This window comes from Penicillium canariense (genome assembly GCF_028826845.1).
Source record: "Penicillium canariense strain IBT 26290 chromosome Unknown utg000004l_segment0_segment0, whole genome shotgun sequence".
NCBI lineage: Eukaryota > Fungi > Ascomycota > Eurotiomycetes > Eurotiales > Aspergillaceae > Penicillium > Penicillium canariense.
The window spans coordinates 2,447,805-2,461,182 of record NW_026622731.1 but is presented as its reverse complement, the minus strand read 5'-3'; the positions used below and the strand labels follow the sequence as shown (position 1 = coordinate 2,461,182).

The following is a 13,378-nucleotide window of genomic DNA, read 5'->3' as shown; positions in this document are numbered from 1 at the left end:
GGAAGGGAAATTATGAGCAGTAAGACTTTTTTTTATCCAATCTGGTATCTATCGTCATAGGCACATCAATCGGAAGAACCCATGCTCTTCCAAAGGAAATATAAGGTAAGATAAAAATTGTTCAATATATTTGGAAAGCAAGAAAAAAACGAGCGCCCACCCCAAACTCCGGAAGATGCCCACAGAGAATCTTTTTTTTTGCATCGACCACACGGAGGTCGAAGAGTAGAGGCAAAAGAGATTGAATCTATGCATCAGTGTCCATGCCACCCTGCTCCAGGATCTTGATCTCCCCGGTTTCCCGCGACCACTGGGCCTTCAGATCGACCTTGAACTCGGAAGAAGTCACACCGAACATCTTGAGAAGGGTAGTTTGCCGGGAGTCAAGTGTCTCGCCCTCCCGGCAGATAGGGAAGCCCTTCTGGCCCTCGGTCAGTTCGAGCATGACCTTGCCCTTTACCAAACGAGTGGGAACGCCCAGCTTGCGCAGTGCAGGCTCGATAGTGTGGCTAACAGGCTCGTCCTGCTCGGCTGGGATCTCGCCGCCGCTAGCACAGACCAGGCCATTAGGGAGGCTAAAAGAGCGGGTGGCCACGGTGCCAGCACGGGCAAAGTCTGAGGGGCGGAAGTTCTCAAAGTACTCGGTGACGGATTCGGCGGGGCGAGAGGTGAAAAGCAGACCGACAGCACCTGTCAGGTAAGACGAAAGGCGGTGCAGGTTCTCAGCGGCTTCGTTTTCGGGGGTGGTGCCAAGGGCGACGGCCATGACTTTGGTCTTGCCGAAGAAGAGACTGGAAATATCGTGTCAGTGGGTTGATGTTGCAGAGTATATCGAAGGCCTAATGATGCATTCCAGGGCGAGATTCTCAATCACACCTGCATGAGCAAGAGTCAGAGGAACTTACCGGCTGTCTCCAAACTCGGCGCGCACATCCTTCAGGTAGGTGTTCCGCATGTTGTCCACCGAAAAGAGAAACAGGTGATCATATTCCTCGAGACATTCCCGGATATTGGCGTACAGACGGCGGGTCTGCTCCTTGTGGTCCTTCTTGACGGTCTTGGACTCGTGGACAATGCGCGCACGCTTGGAACGAGGCATCTTGAGCTGTTGTAGAAATCAAATAAATTGGCGTAGTTCGTTGCGTAGCGGCCGTCCGCAGTTGTGGCATTAGTTTTTTTCGCTGATAACCGGATCAACAGTTGTGCCGAGCTTATCCGACTCCACTAGCCCCGATGGGGCAACCAGCTGCTGTTGACTGCGAATCGTACACGTTCCTCCCGCTCGACTCCTGGACTTCTGCATCCCCAGGGTCGCCGAGGGACAATGCTGGATTTTATGGACTATATCCAGCTCGCCTTTGCGGAGGCGACCAACTGGAACCAAGACAATTCTTACTCGGCGCTCACGACGACCGCGCAATGTAGGTCGCTTCGGCTTCAGGGATGCGGAAGTTACGCTAACAAGACCGTACAGCCATTCTGGAGTTTGAGACTCCCGAGCGATTACGCGTTCGGCTGTCGTCGCTCTCAACCCCTCACTTCGCCACTAGCTATGCACTCGGTACAGTGGGATTGCTCGATGGCTCCGTATCATACCTCTTCAGCACGGTTCCCATGCACAACACCCCCAGCCGGAGCGCCTTGATTCCACTACGAAAGATTTCTCCGGGTTACCGACAAGTACAAGCGCCTGGGGCTCCAGTGCACACTTGGGGATGGAGCTCTCTTTTCGATGGCGTCAACATCCGCGGGGAGACTGCAGCGCTCAAGGGTGGCAATCAAACAGCAGAGGACGCGGCGCAACGGAAGGCAACCCTTCTTCATGCCTCGCTACACCTCCCATCGCCCACTACGCTATATGCGCTGTTTCTGCGCAGAATGTCGCCAACCACGCAACTGTCGCTCGCAGTCTGTTCCACCCAGGGACCGCCCCTCTCCAAGTCTGCACCGCAGGCCTCAATGCTGGCCCATCTCTCCCACGACACGGGCAAGTACTGCAATGAGTACCTTTTCAGCACAGACAACGCCCTCTTCGGCTGGCGCGGGCTTTGGAACTTCGGCGCCGATCCTCGATACACCCCTGATAACGCGCCTCCCCGCCTCTCTCTTCTATCTGCCGGCGCAGAAGCATACTACTCTCCCATATCCTCGTTGATTGGCATGTCAACAGGCCTGCGCTTCAGCACACTTCCCGCTGCGACAGAAGTGCCCTCTTCCTCGTCTTCATCCAGCCATCCCGCCCCCATCTCTACCTTCCCGTACACCTTAACCCTCACTCTTACCCCAATCACTGGCTCTCTATCCACAACATACTCCCTCCGCGCCACGCCAAACCTTTCCCTCAGCTCCCGATTTGGCTTCAACGTGTACAGCTGGGAAAGCGAGATGGTCGCCGGGTGTGAACTCTGGCGCCGGTCCCCGAAACCCGCATCTCCCGCCGACGACGGGCTCGAATGGGCCCGCCGTAAAATGCGCCTGCATGACTTTTCCGCTCCCATGCCGGGCTCCCCGCCCTCTACTCCGCTCCTCTCCGACCCGGCTCAGCCCGAGTCTGCTGTCGCGCCGGGCGAGCGCCGGACGGACGAAGCCAATGACTCCGTCATCAAACTTCGCATCGACCAGTCCTGGAACGTGCGTCTACTTTGGGAAGGCCGGGTTAAGGAACTGCTGGTGAGTGCGGGCGTTGGGCTGGGCCCGGGCTCGTTCTCCCTGGCACCGAATGTTTCTTCTGCGGCGGGGAGTGGGTCGGCTCAGAGTGGAGGCGGTCCTGGGACGTCGTACTGGCGCGGGGTTGGCGTGTCGGTGATGTACTCATCATGACCATAGTGGCATGGTAGTGGCCTTTTCTTGGTCCGCGTTCTTCCTTCCTGAGTGATACTTTTTTTTCTACGTGTCAAAAGAGGTGTGTTTAGTCACAATCTACGATCACCTACTGCATGATTATGAGGGTGCCGCAAACCGGAAATACTGGCGGTTCACACATTGTACATATATTCTCATGACAACATATCTCACGTTTCAAGTTTTTGACTCATTAATCTGAGGCTTGCATCCAGGCCAGCCAATCCTGGCGGTAGAGTCATTAACGGGATATCATATTATCCAGGAAGACCTTAGATGCGGGCGTTGATGATGTCGACGACTATGATTCCAATTAGTATCGCCTATGGCCCAAAAAGAGTCTGCGGGTTTGAACTTACAGGCAGGCTTCAAGCTGGCACCGCCAACAAGGAAGCCGTCAACATCGGGCTGGGTGGCGAGCTCGCGGCAGTTCTTCTCGCTGACGGAGCCACCGTAGATGATACGGACGTTGTCCTGCGCTTGGGCGTCGATGGTCTTGCCGAGCCACTCGCGGATAGCAGCGTGGACCTCCTGGGCCTGCTCGGTGGTGGCGACCTTGCCGGTGCCGATAGCCCAGACAGGCTCGTAGGCAATGACAACCTTAGCCCACTGCTCCTTGCTCAGCTCCTTGGCAGCGGCGTTGAGCTGGCGGGTGACGACCTCGATAGTCTTGCCGCCCTCACGCTCCTATACAAGTGCATATTAGTATCGGGTGTAAGCGGAGGTTCTTCATCGTGGACCCGTCCCGATGCCCCACACCGGGTGTCGGGACGAAAAACGGGTAACCGAATTGGAATTGGAATGACGTACCTCCAGGGTCTCACCAATGCAGAAGATGACGGAGAGACCGCCCTCAATGGCGGACTTGACCTTGCGGGCAATGAACTGGTCGCGAGCAATTGTCAGTTCTGTGTCTGATTTCGGCGGGCTTGTAGAGGTGGCGTGGTGCCCGTTCCCGTCGCTCGCGGGGTTGTACATACCTCGTCGGTCTCCTTCAGGATGACACGGCGCTCGCTGTGGCCAATGACAACCCAGTCGATCTTGGTATCCTTCAGCTGCTCGACACTGATCTCACCGGTGAAAGCACCGTTGGGCTTGTCGAAGACGTTCTGGGCAGCAACGCCGATCTTGGGGTCGGCCAGGCTGCGGGTGAGCGTGAGGTACAGGGTGGGGGGAGAGATGACGACCTCGGTGTTGGGGTCAAGCTTCGCAGCGTTGAGGTTCTTCACGATGTTGGTGATGCTCTCCGCAACACCGTTCCTGTAGTTCTGGTCAATGGTACGGTCCTGCGTGCTGAGGTCCAGTGGGCTCCCGTTATGGAAGGGCAATCCATTCAGGTACCGCGGGGTAGCGGGAGGATGTTGAACGTACATCTTGAAGTTACCACCGACGAAGAATTGGCGAGGCATGGTGATGGAGTAGTGAGAGGTGGACTGGAAGATTGAATGCAAAAGAAACGTTGGGAGAGAATGAATGGGGAAGAAGATGGCGGTTAAAAGAAATGGAGGGGCACCTCATCCCGAAGATCGGCGGACGCCTGAGCAGCGAGGCATCCGCTATGACATAACTAGCTGACCGGTTGACCGGGATACCGCTTCCAATCATGGAGGGTCAGGACCTTTTGCAATAGATCAGTCTGCGAAAACTGCCCTGGGAGGGAGAGGGAATCAGCAGTGAATCAGCAGTGAGATGATGTGAGGCTAACGCGTGATATCGTTCAGGTTTATGTTCTAGATGGTGACTTAGGTCTTTCCCTGGCTCTCAGCAAAGCAAATTTATTCTTCTTCAACTAACTACAGCAAAAAGGCGCAAAACACGACGTCCGATATATTTCCCCAACAGCATTGTTTCATGATTTCAAATCTTTCTCACAAACAGGTCGGTTCAGTGATTGTGTTAGGCCATTGCCACTGTAGCGCATAGCAGCCCGAATAACAACGTAGACAAAGAACAACCACGCGCTAGCTAAGCCGAAAAGCATGGTATCGAGAGATTAGTCCGAATTCTCCATATTACTGTTCTTAGGGCAATCGCAGCCACAATGATGGATCGCAGGCAGGTCCCAAAACGGCCGACGCCTCTCCAGCTGATGCTGGCGGGATTCTTCAATAGTCTGTTGGAACAGTCTGCTTTGGCATTCAAAGGCCCGTTCCCATTGTTCAATCCGAGCCTCACAATCCAGTAGCCGACTGCGTAGCTCCTCATCATCTATGCGCTGTATACGGTACCTCTTTTCCCACAGCTTGACATCCGAAGTGGCTGCAGTCGCGGTAACCCCCGGGCCTCGCACCCGTCTGCCAGGCATGACGTTGCCCAGGCCATTTTTGGACGCCAGGATATCCAGATAATGATATCGGAGCTTGTCCTTTCGGCCAAAATGTCTGCCTCGCGATTTCTGTCGGTATTGAGCCCCATGGCTGACCGTTTCATGCTTGTTGGGGCTGCAAGATCGGTTCCGGGGAGGTGTTGGGAGACTTCGTGGCTCTTGACATTCACAGTCCATGTGGTCTGCATCTTCCGTGGACGAGCTGTCATCCGACTGGGATTCATCAAAAATCATGGACTCACCATCCTCGGCCTCGCTCGTCTCGGATAAATAGCCTGCCTCATCGTGGTCAACGTTGGGCTGGTCCCTATTGCCGGAAAAAGAAGTCAGACCGCGTGCAAACGTGGCTCATAGGAAAAGGGAGCATTCGTTTTTTTTTAAAGAAAACTAAAAGAAAGAGAACACGGTCTGGGTCGTGTGCGGAATGGCTTACTTCTCAGTCGCTGTCTGTCCACGGAGGGTTCCATACTGCTCACTGGGGGCCGGGGTGGATTGACCCAATTCGAGCCGGGTGAAAGGGCTGGTCACTGAGACTGGGCGAGGCTGAGGACCTTGCACCACGCTACTGAGTGGTGCACTAGTAGGATCTGAGCCCAAAGCCGCATCTTTCTGGCCCGTTGCCGTTGGCGCCGTCGGGTATCTAGGTGGAGGCATCGCATCATGCGCGTGGAAGTGTTGCGCTGCGTCCGTTTGGCGCTGAGCGAGGTCCACCAAATCCCCCATGGGGGTTCGGGGGTAGGGCCGCGTATTCATCGGTCTCTTCATGAGAATAATATTCATAGAGACGGTCTCATAATCTGAGCGGTGGGCGTTGCGGGCCTTGGACGGCCGGTCGCGCTCCTTCGCATAGACACAGCTCCACTCGACCTGCGGATCAATCTTCTTTTGCTCATGAATTAACCGAGTGACATGCGCGCGGCGAGTATCTGACAAGTTTTGATATTGCTGGGCCGCCGAGACCTTATCGGCCCGTTTCTGCACCATTTTGTAGAACTCGCTTTGCGAGAGATGCATTTGCGTGCGCTCGACCCGAGTCCATGTTGGCTTTTGTCCCGGTAGAGGATCTGCCTTGAAGAATTGAAATCCTACATAGACAATGGCATTGGCAGGCAGTTCGGCAACCGGGGCTGGGTTGGGCAGGCCATGAGGGTCTTGAAGCTGCCCGGCGTTGTCGGCTGGAGCATTGCCTGGGATTTGCCCGGGAGGGGGTGCAGCTTGTCCTGGCGGCGAGGACGCTGGTTTCTCGTGTGCGTCGCCTGGTGTTTGGCAGTCCAGCCATACGGTCGTCATGGTTCTAAAAGAAGAGAAGATGCAACAGCGTCGCACATAAAATCCCCAAAGGTTCCCGAAATGCAAAAACCCTTGTGGTTGAAGGATTGACGATTGTTGGACACTGCGTATTTATAGTGCCTCAAATTGTGAAAACACGAGCATCGCCAGTATGGTTCACCCGGGCGAGGAGGCTCTCACAACATGGCGCATTGAGACTAGACTCGAAACGATGCTAAGTGGCCATGTGCGCGCCAGAGCCGCACGGGCACCCGAGTCAGCCTCACCTTGGGAGAATGTGCCCGCAACCCGGGCGGAAACCAGCTTATGCGAGACGAGATTCCAGGGCTGCAGGGACCATGCTGGAATAATCCTGGGGAGGTGGACGCACTCCGCTCTATTTAGTGCTACTTGGTTCCTGCGATCGTCTGCTGATCTTTTTTAACCGCCCCCCCCCCCCCCCCCCCCCCTTCCCTTCCTGTGGTCAATTGTTCGATGTTGCTCAAGGCGGAGAAGTAAGGCGTAGGGCACCAAACCCTCGTTTGGCTTTGCTTTCGTAGCAACGCGTAGTTCTCCCTACGGGCTGAGGATGCGACCCTCCACCCATCCCCACCCTCCCCACCATGCGATCCAAGCGACGAGCACAGGTGAGCCAAAAGCAACACCACAGCACCGATCGGGCAGATCAAGATATGTACGGGCCAGGCCCATTGCGCCATCAGGATTGTGTTTGGTGTGCGACTCCATATTGCGGGGATTTCGACAAGCTGTACTCCGCGGCGGGGCCCGGTTTTCGATCGAAACACGGGAATGTGCAGGCGGGTGCTCTCATTGGCTCCGTGAGGTTGCGGCTCTAAGAACGGGGACACCTCGGCCTCGATAGAATCAGGGTCAAAGCAATGCCCCCAGACAACGCCGGCTCAATTCCGTTTATCTTCTCATGATTCGGGTGGTGAATCGAGTGGTGATTTTGGTGGGGGTACACCAGTCTTGTCTAGTCGGATTCCATTGCATGCATCGTATAAGAGCCTTGATAGATGGATTGCGGGTTGTACTCGTGAGACTATAAACCCCTGTCTTCACTAGAACCACTCCCGCCGTTCTTGGATCGCTTGATCAATCATTCTGTCTCTACTCAACCACCGAGATCGGTTTCGCAGGATCTCTCTTTTCTGATCTCAATTAGCTGACCACTATGGTTCGCATACAGGGTGACCCGACTCCGCCAATGCAGAAAGGCACCTTGGCTTGCACCGTCAAAACCCTCCTTCCTCCGAGCAAACTAGCTCCACAACATCCCCATCTCGATCAGGTTTTCCAACACTGCTTAGAACCGGTTGACGCCAACCGAGAGTATAGGCCAATCTCGTGCTGGCATACATAGTCTGATTATGGATATATCAGGGCTGTCGGGTAAATAGTATCGGCTTCCAAAACGACGATCATTGATCGAATTGATCAAGTCGAGAATAGCAGTTCGCTTCCCTACTCCTCTCGACTGGCTGTTTGCCCCTCTTTTCTCGTTTCTAGTCACCTCGGATGCGAACAGCTTAAAGCGTTTTTCATGCTCGCGAAGGGAGCGGCGACAACGTCACCCCGGATGATCTCGAGCACTATATCATCAAATTAGAGGAACACTGACTGTCCGAGGCGCTTTTCAAGCCGAGTATTGGGATCCCCCGATGGGACGGATTCCGGTCAAACCCAAATCCCGTCGTTCTGGGACTATACTAAAGAATGTCAGTGCATTTTAGAGAGGCTCTAGTGGCGAATTAATTCGAGTCATCTCTTGTTCCTACACGCGTGACCAATCACATTCTAGTTTTTTTTAGAATGGATGTGTAAGATGCGAAAGAAGGCAACAGGATTGGAGCCTTTTGCTGGACTCCGCCACCCGGGCGAACCCAACGAGGAAATGATATCGTATGGTAGGCAGCAAGAAGGACTTTCAGATTCAAGTAGTACGCTAAAAACAACATAAAGGATCGGTGGAATCATGAGGCTTACGCCAAGTATCCGCCCACTTGCAGAATCCGGTCAGTGCGCAGTGCAATACGAAAGCAAAAAGAAAAGAGAAATAAACAACAGAGAGAGGTCGTCGTCATCGTCGCAGGCTGTCCAGCCGCGCTTGGAGGTCATTATCGCCAGCATCGCCACCTCCACCACCACCACCACCACCACCAACAGCCTGCGCAACCCGAGCTCCACCGGTGGATTCTTTTTGAATCTCGCCCGACGGTGTCTCACCCAGCTGTTGTTAGGTTGGTCAGCATCTAGTCCAAAGGTAAGGCAATGAGTAGGTAGACGAACCGCCTGGGTCAGATCGACACCAATCTCGTCGAGGACTTCCTTGACAATATCCTCGCCTTCCAATTCGTCGTCCTCCATTCCTGTCGCCTCGTCGATCGCATCGTCCATCATCTCTTGTCGCTCGTCCATAACTTCGTTCTCTCGTTCGAATTCCATTGTGATGCGTTGCAAGGCTGGGAGGTTCATCTGTCGATTCATGCTTCCCAAAAGCATGGTTGCGCCCTTCATCGACTGCATCATCTGCTCATTGCTTCTAACGGTCTGCAGAGATGTGAGCCACGCTATAAGCGTGCAAATGTCGACTCCAGCGTGCGGGTGTGCATACCTGAATGCGAAGTGAGATGGCCTGTAATTGGGTGCGCATCTGGTAGAACTTCTGAATATATCTATGGGGTACCACAGTCAGTGGGGTCTGCGACAAGCAGTAAAAGCGAACGGTTGTGTGGAGGCCACACACCTCCGAGTCCGAACCAGGTCTTTAGCCTGGATCTTGCAAGCTCCAATCTGACCATTCTTGGCGCTCTTCTTGATATCCTGCACGAGTTTCTTCTCTTGATTCTCCAACTTTGTACGCTCCCGGTCCAGTTCGCGCTGTGTCCGATCGAGGGCCCGCTGGTGTTTGCGCAGACGCTCCGCCGGCGTCATGCGCTTCCCAAATGCCCATTCGACAATCTGCGAGTCAAGTAAGTATAGTATCAGTGCATTGTATGAGTAGGGAAGCTCACATTCATGGTGGGCGCGAGGAGAGAGGAGGAAGCCTAAAGAGGGTGGTCGGGGCCTTGCCTATTTACTGGACGGACAGTGACATCAAGCGGGACAAATCAGGTAAGATAACGGTAACTTACCGCCCAGTCACATGGCGGCCCTAAACCCTTTCAGACCGGGACGTCAACTTGGATGCAAAACCGCCCACCAACAAACAATCTTCGTCGATGGCCCTGCAGCCCGCCTTGCATTCGTCATGAGTCAGGAATACTTCCCCGGCGAAGGCTCTTCAAGGGCCGGTTCGTCTCGGTTCGCCGGCGAGAACGAAGAACGGAACCCTTTCACCCCCCAACCCCCGCCGGCATACATGACTGTCGGCAACGGTTCGACCTCGGAAAGTGCTACAGCTCTGATGGCGTCTCTGAACAACGACTCAGGGTATGGTGGTAGCATTGCCGGTGACTCTGCTGTCGACGCCGATGCGAGCGCTGCTTGGCGTGCTGGACTGATGGAGGACAGACCGACTCCGGTTCACACTCCGACGCGCTCCGGCGAGTGGAATCCTGCGGGTGAGTGGACGACTGGACCTAGAATGCTGTGATAACTTCTAGGGATGGCTCAGGGCTAATATGAAGCTTTCTCGCTGTAGCTGAGCATGAGAAACAAGTCGTCGCTAACCATGTTCACCAACTGCTATAGTATGTTCACTATTCAACTGGTTCTAGTCCCCGCGTATACTGACAAATATCGTTTTTTAGCAACTCAAACCGGACCAAACTTGGTCGCGCAATCAGCCGAACCATCGAAACATTGAAGGAGCTTCAGGATATGAATCGACAATGGCCTGCCCACTACCCTTCCGTGCAGAACATACCTCAGTCGCCTTCGGATCGGCCGCAACTCCAGCACACCTATTCGCAATTCACACGTGATGGTAGCAGACCGGGTACTCCGCCTCGACCCGAACTGAGGCGTGCAATGACTACAGCCGCAGGGGAGGATCTGGTCGAATCCAGTGCCGCTGCTGAACGCCGCGCACCTCCCGAACCCCGATTAATGACCTCTCAGATCGCCCAAGAATTTTCAATCTTGAAGTTGGATCTGAAGCTGGGTGCCTTATCTCAGGCCGAACTAGTTCACTCTCTGGAAAAGGCTTCGATTGCCTCATTACTTGATGGAAAGATCAGCCAGAGCATCAAGCACCTTCTATCCCTACGAGACCGGATTGAGGACACATCAAGCAAGGTGTTGGTGACGGGAGATTTAAATGCCGGCAAATCGACGTTTTGCAATGCGCTTCTGCGACGAAAGGTCTTGCCCGAGGACCAACAGCCCTGCACTAGCATTTTCTGCGAGGTTCTCGATGCTCGCGAAAACGGCGGAATTGAGGAAGTGCACGCCGTGCGCAAGGAAGCACCGTACAACCGCAATGACGAGAGCACATACGACGTGTTCTCCTTGAACGAACTCGAGAACATTGTGGTTGATAACACCAAGTACATGCAGTGCAAGGTTTATGTGAAGGACGTACGGTCTATTGATGAATCTCTGCTCAACAACGGTGTGGTTGATATTGCTTTGATCGATGCGCCTGGCTTGAACTCTGATTCTCTCAAGACAACGGCTGTTTTTGCTCGACAGGAGGAAATCGATGTCGTTGTTTTCGTGGTGTCCGCCGCTAATCACTTCACTCTTTCGGCGAAGGAATTTATTCTGAATGCTGCTCATGAAAAGGCCTACATTTTCATGGTGGTCAATGGCTTCGATCAGATTCGCGACAAGCAACGTTGCGAGCGCATGATTCTCGACCAAGTGGGCAAGCTCAGCCCTCGCACATACAAGGAGGCTGATGAGTTGGTGCACTTTGTTTCGAGCAATGCTATCCCTGTTGCTCCACCTGGGCCTCTCTCCCACTCCGGCACGAGCAGCGGTGGTGGCGGCGATGGTGGTGATCCTCACGATGATGACGATGACAAGGACTCTAAGGATAAGGGCAAGGGCAAGGAGAAGGAGAAGATCCAGGACTTTGAGAATCTTGAAGGGGCCCTCCGGCGCTTTGTCCTTGAAAAACGGTCACGATCAAAGCTTGCTCCGGCTCGCACTTACCTCTTGAATCTCCTGGCCGATCTCAATTCGCTAGCCACGGTTAACCGTGACGTTGCTCAATCGGAGCTTAAGCGAGTTACGGATGAGCTGGCAGAGCTCGAGCCTGCTTACGAGAATGGCAAGAAGCAGAAGGGCGAGCTGGCCGAGGGTGTGAACAAAGCCATCGATGAGTCCAGCGAAGATGTTTACAATCACACGCGCTCCACTTTGACTAACACTATCGCCCGAGTTTCTGAGGCTGATCTTGGCGTCGAATATCCCGGTATCTTTGCGGCATTCCAATATGCAGAGGATTTGAAACTTGCTATGCTGGAGCAAATCTCCGCGGCTGTCACTGGTTGTGAGGATTATGCCCGCGACAAGACCGTTCAAGGAGTCGGCTTCATTCAGAACATCGGTCTTTTGCATGTTGGCGAGGACAAATTCTCCGCTCTCAATTTCCGTGCCGATCTGATGTTCCGCCGTGGTCGCCGTCATGCCCTTGCTCGGCAGGTAGATACCGAGGTTGAACTCTGGGACTTCTTCGATGTTGCTGGGCTCTGGGAGCGTCAAGAGAAGATGGCAGGAACAGGTGTTGCCATGACCGCGGTCACTGTTCTTGGCAGCAGGGCCTTGGGTGGCTTCAGCTGGGTGGATAGCGCATTCAGTGCCGCCAAGTTCCTTGGCCCGAACAACTTGCGCCGACTATTCCTCCCCAGTATCGTCGCTGCTGGTGAGTTTTGACCATTTTTTTCCTTTCCAAATATATGGTTGCTAACTATGAACAAGCCGTCCTAACTACGGCTTACGTGCTGTCCACTATTCCGAGAACTCTGCCTCCCCGCCTGTCCAAGAAGATCGCTGCAGCCCTTTCCGACATGGATTACGTCCACTCAAATGCCAACCGCATCTCATCTGAGGTCCGGCGCATCCTGCGCTTGCCCGCTAACAATCTTCAAGCAAGCCTGGCACAGGACATTGAGGACCTTGCTCGACGCCAGCAGGAAGTCGGAAAGGTCAAGCAAGAAAGCGAGATCGCCAGCAAGTACTTCTTGAATCTTGTCCGCGAAAGCGGAGAAAACCGCCGCTCCGTGGAGGCCCTCGATCTCGAAGGCCCCTTGCCCGGTGCTATGGGAGCTATCGACCCATGAGAACCCAGTTGTTCGTGTACCAACAGCCATGATGCCCACTGCACTCTTCATTGCTCTTCCTGTTACCTTTTTTCTATCTTCCCCCCACACCTGTACATTTCCCTTCTCCTACATCTTTCTTCCGATATCCCTTCATATCTATGTTTGGTTTTCTCTTTTTGCGGGTGCTGCGACCCTTTCTTTTTCAAAAGCACATCTTCGCCCTGGTCTCCTCCATATCACGGCGTGTGCTGGCGCTGCATGGACGTTGTTTTAAGTTTCAGCCCATCCACCTGAATTGAACATTGTGATCCTCTCCACCACTCCCCCATCGACTTGCTCATTGGTTGTTTTTCACTCATTTCGCTAGAATAGGCAGCAACGTGAGAAAGCAATTTTCACCTCAGGCTATATTCGGGACCGTCCGTAGCTGCCGACTGTTTACCTTCTCTCACCCCCACTTGACCGATTGCCGGGGAGTACAAGGTAAGAAATGCGGGGAGATGACTAGCCCGCCATTTCCGGATTTTCCAGCGGAATGTCTGATTTGCATGGAAATAGCTTGAACCTGAGCGTATATTGCAGGGGGGCTAAGCACCAATCAACAACAACCTACCCTGGCCGGATACAACCGTCGTCACTTCGCCGATCTATTACGCCTAATCCGTAGGATGTAAACACATATCATTCATCAATTAGGCTACATACAAAT

General features: G+C 53.9%; 6 protein-coding genes across 6 annotated transcripts; 2 read left to right on the top strand and 4 right to left on the bottom strand.

Moving 5' to 3' along the window:
- Positions 1-247: 247 nt before the first annotated feature.
- Positions 248-1,099, bottom strand: N7482_007203 (ribosome assembly factor MRT4; the record flags this gene model as incomplete). The annotated part of the gene is made up of 2 exons (XM_056689328.1): positions 248-791; positions 906-1,099. The coding sequence occupies 2 exons, from the start codon at positions 1,097-1,099 to the stop codon at positions 248-250; spliced, it is 738 nt and encodes a 245-aa protein (XP_056541757.1).
- Positions 1,100-1,324: 225 nt separating this feature from the next.
- On the top strand, positions 1,325-2,820 carry N7482_007202 (mitochondrial distribution and morphology protein 10; the record flags this gene model as incomplete). Its single annotated transcript, XM_056689327.1, has 2 exons — positions 1,325-1,421; positions 1,475-2,820. 2 exons carry the CDS (start codon positions 1,325-1,327, stop codon positions 2,818-2,820), a joined length of 1,443 nt encoding a protein of 480 aa, XP_056541756.1.
- Positions 2,821-3,113: 293 nt separating this feature from the next.
- Positions 3,114-4,250, bottom strand: N7482_007201 (triose-phosphate isomerase TPI1; the record flags this gene model as incomplete). The annotated part of the gene is made up of 4 exons (XM_056689326.1): positions 3,114-3,142; positions 3,201-3,528; positions 3,652-3,726; positions 3,822-4,250. 4 exons carry the CDS (start codon positions 4,248-4,250, stop codon positions 3,114-3,116), a joined length of 861 nt encoding a protein of 286 aa, XP_056541755.1.
- A 584-nt stretch (positions 4,251-4,834) lies between these two features.
- Positions 4,835-6,457, bottom strand: N7482_007200 (uncharacterized protein; the record flags this gene model as incomplete). The annotated part of the gene is made up of 2 exons (XM_056689325.1): positions 4,835-5,474; positions 5,601-6,457. 2 exons carry the CDS (start codon positions 6,455-6,457, stop codon positions 4,835-4,837), a joined length of 1,497 nt encoding a protein of 498 aa, XP_056541754.1.
- Positions 6,458-8,537: 2,080 nt separating this feature from the next.
- On the bottom strand, positions 8,538-9,477 carry N7482_007199 (ESCRT-III subunit protein DID4; the record flags this gene model as incomplete). The annotated part of the gene is made up of 5 exons (XM_056689324.1): positions 8,538-8,687; positions 8,747-9,007; positions 9,072-9,132; positions 9,204-9,418; positions 9,472-9,477. 5 exons carry the CDS (start codon positions 9,475-9,477, stop codon positions 8,538-8,540), a joined length of 693 nt encoding a protein of 230 aa, XP_056541753.1.
- Positions 9,478-9,602: 125 nt separating this feature from the next.
- On the top strand, positions 9,603-12,687 carry N7482_007198 (mitofusin; the record flags this gene model as incomplete). The annotated part of the gene is made up of 4 exons (XM_056689323.1): positions 9,603-10,020; positions 10,101-10,149; positions 10,210-12,269; positions 12,326-12,687. 4 exons carry the CDS (start codon positions 9,603-9,605, stop codon positions 12,685-12,687), a joined length of 2,889 nt encoding a protein of 962 aa, XP_056541752.1.
- Between the last annotated feature and the right edge of the window lie 691 nt (positions 12,688-13,378).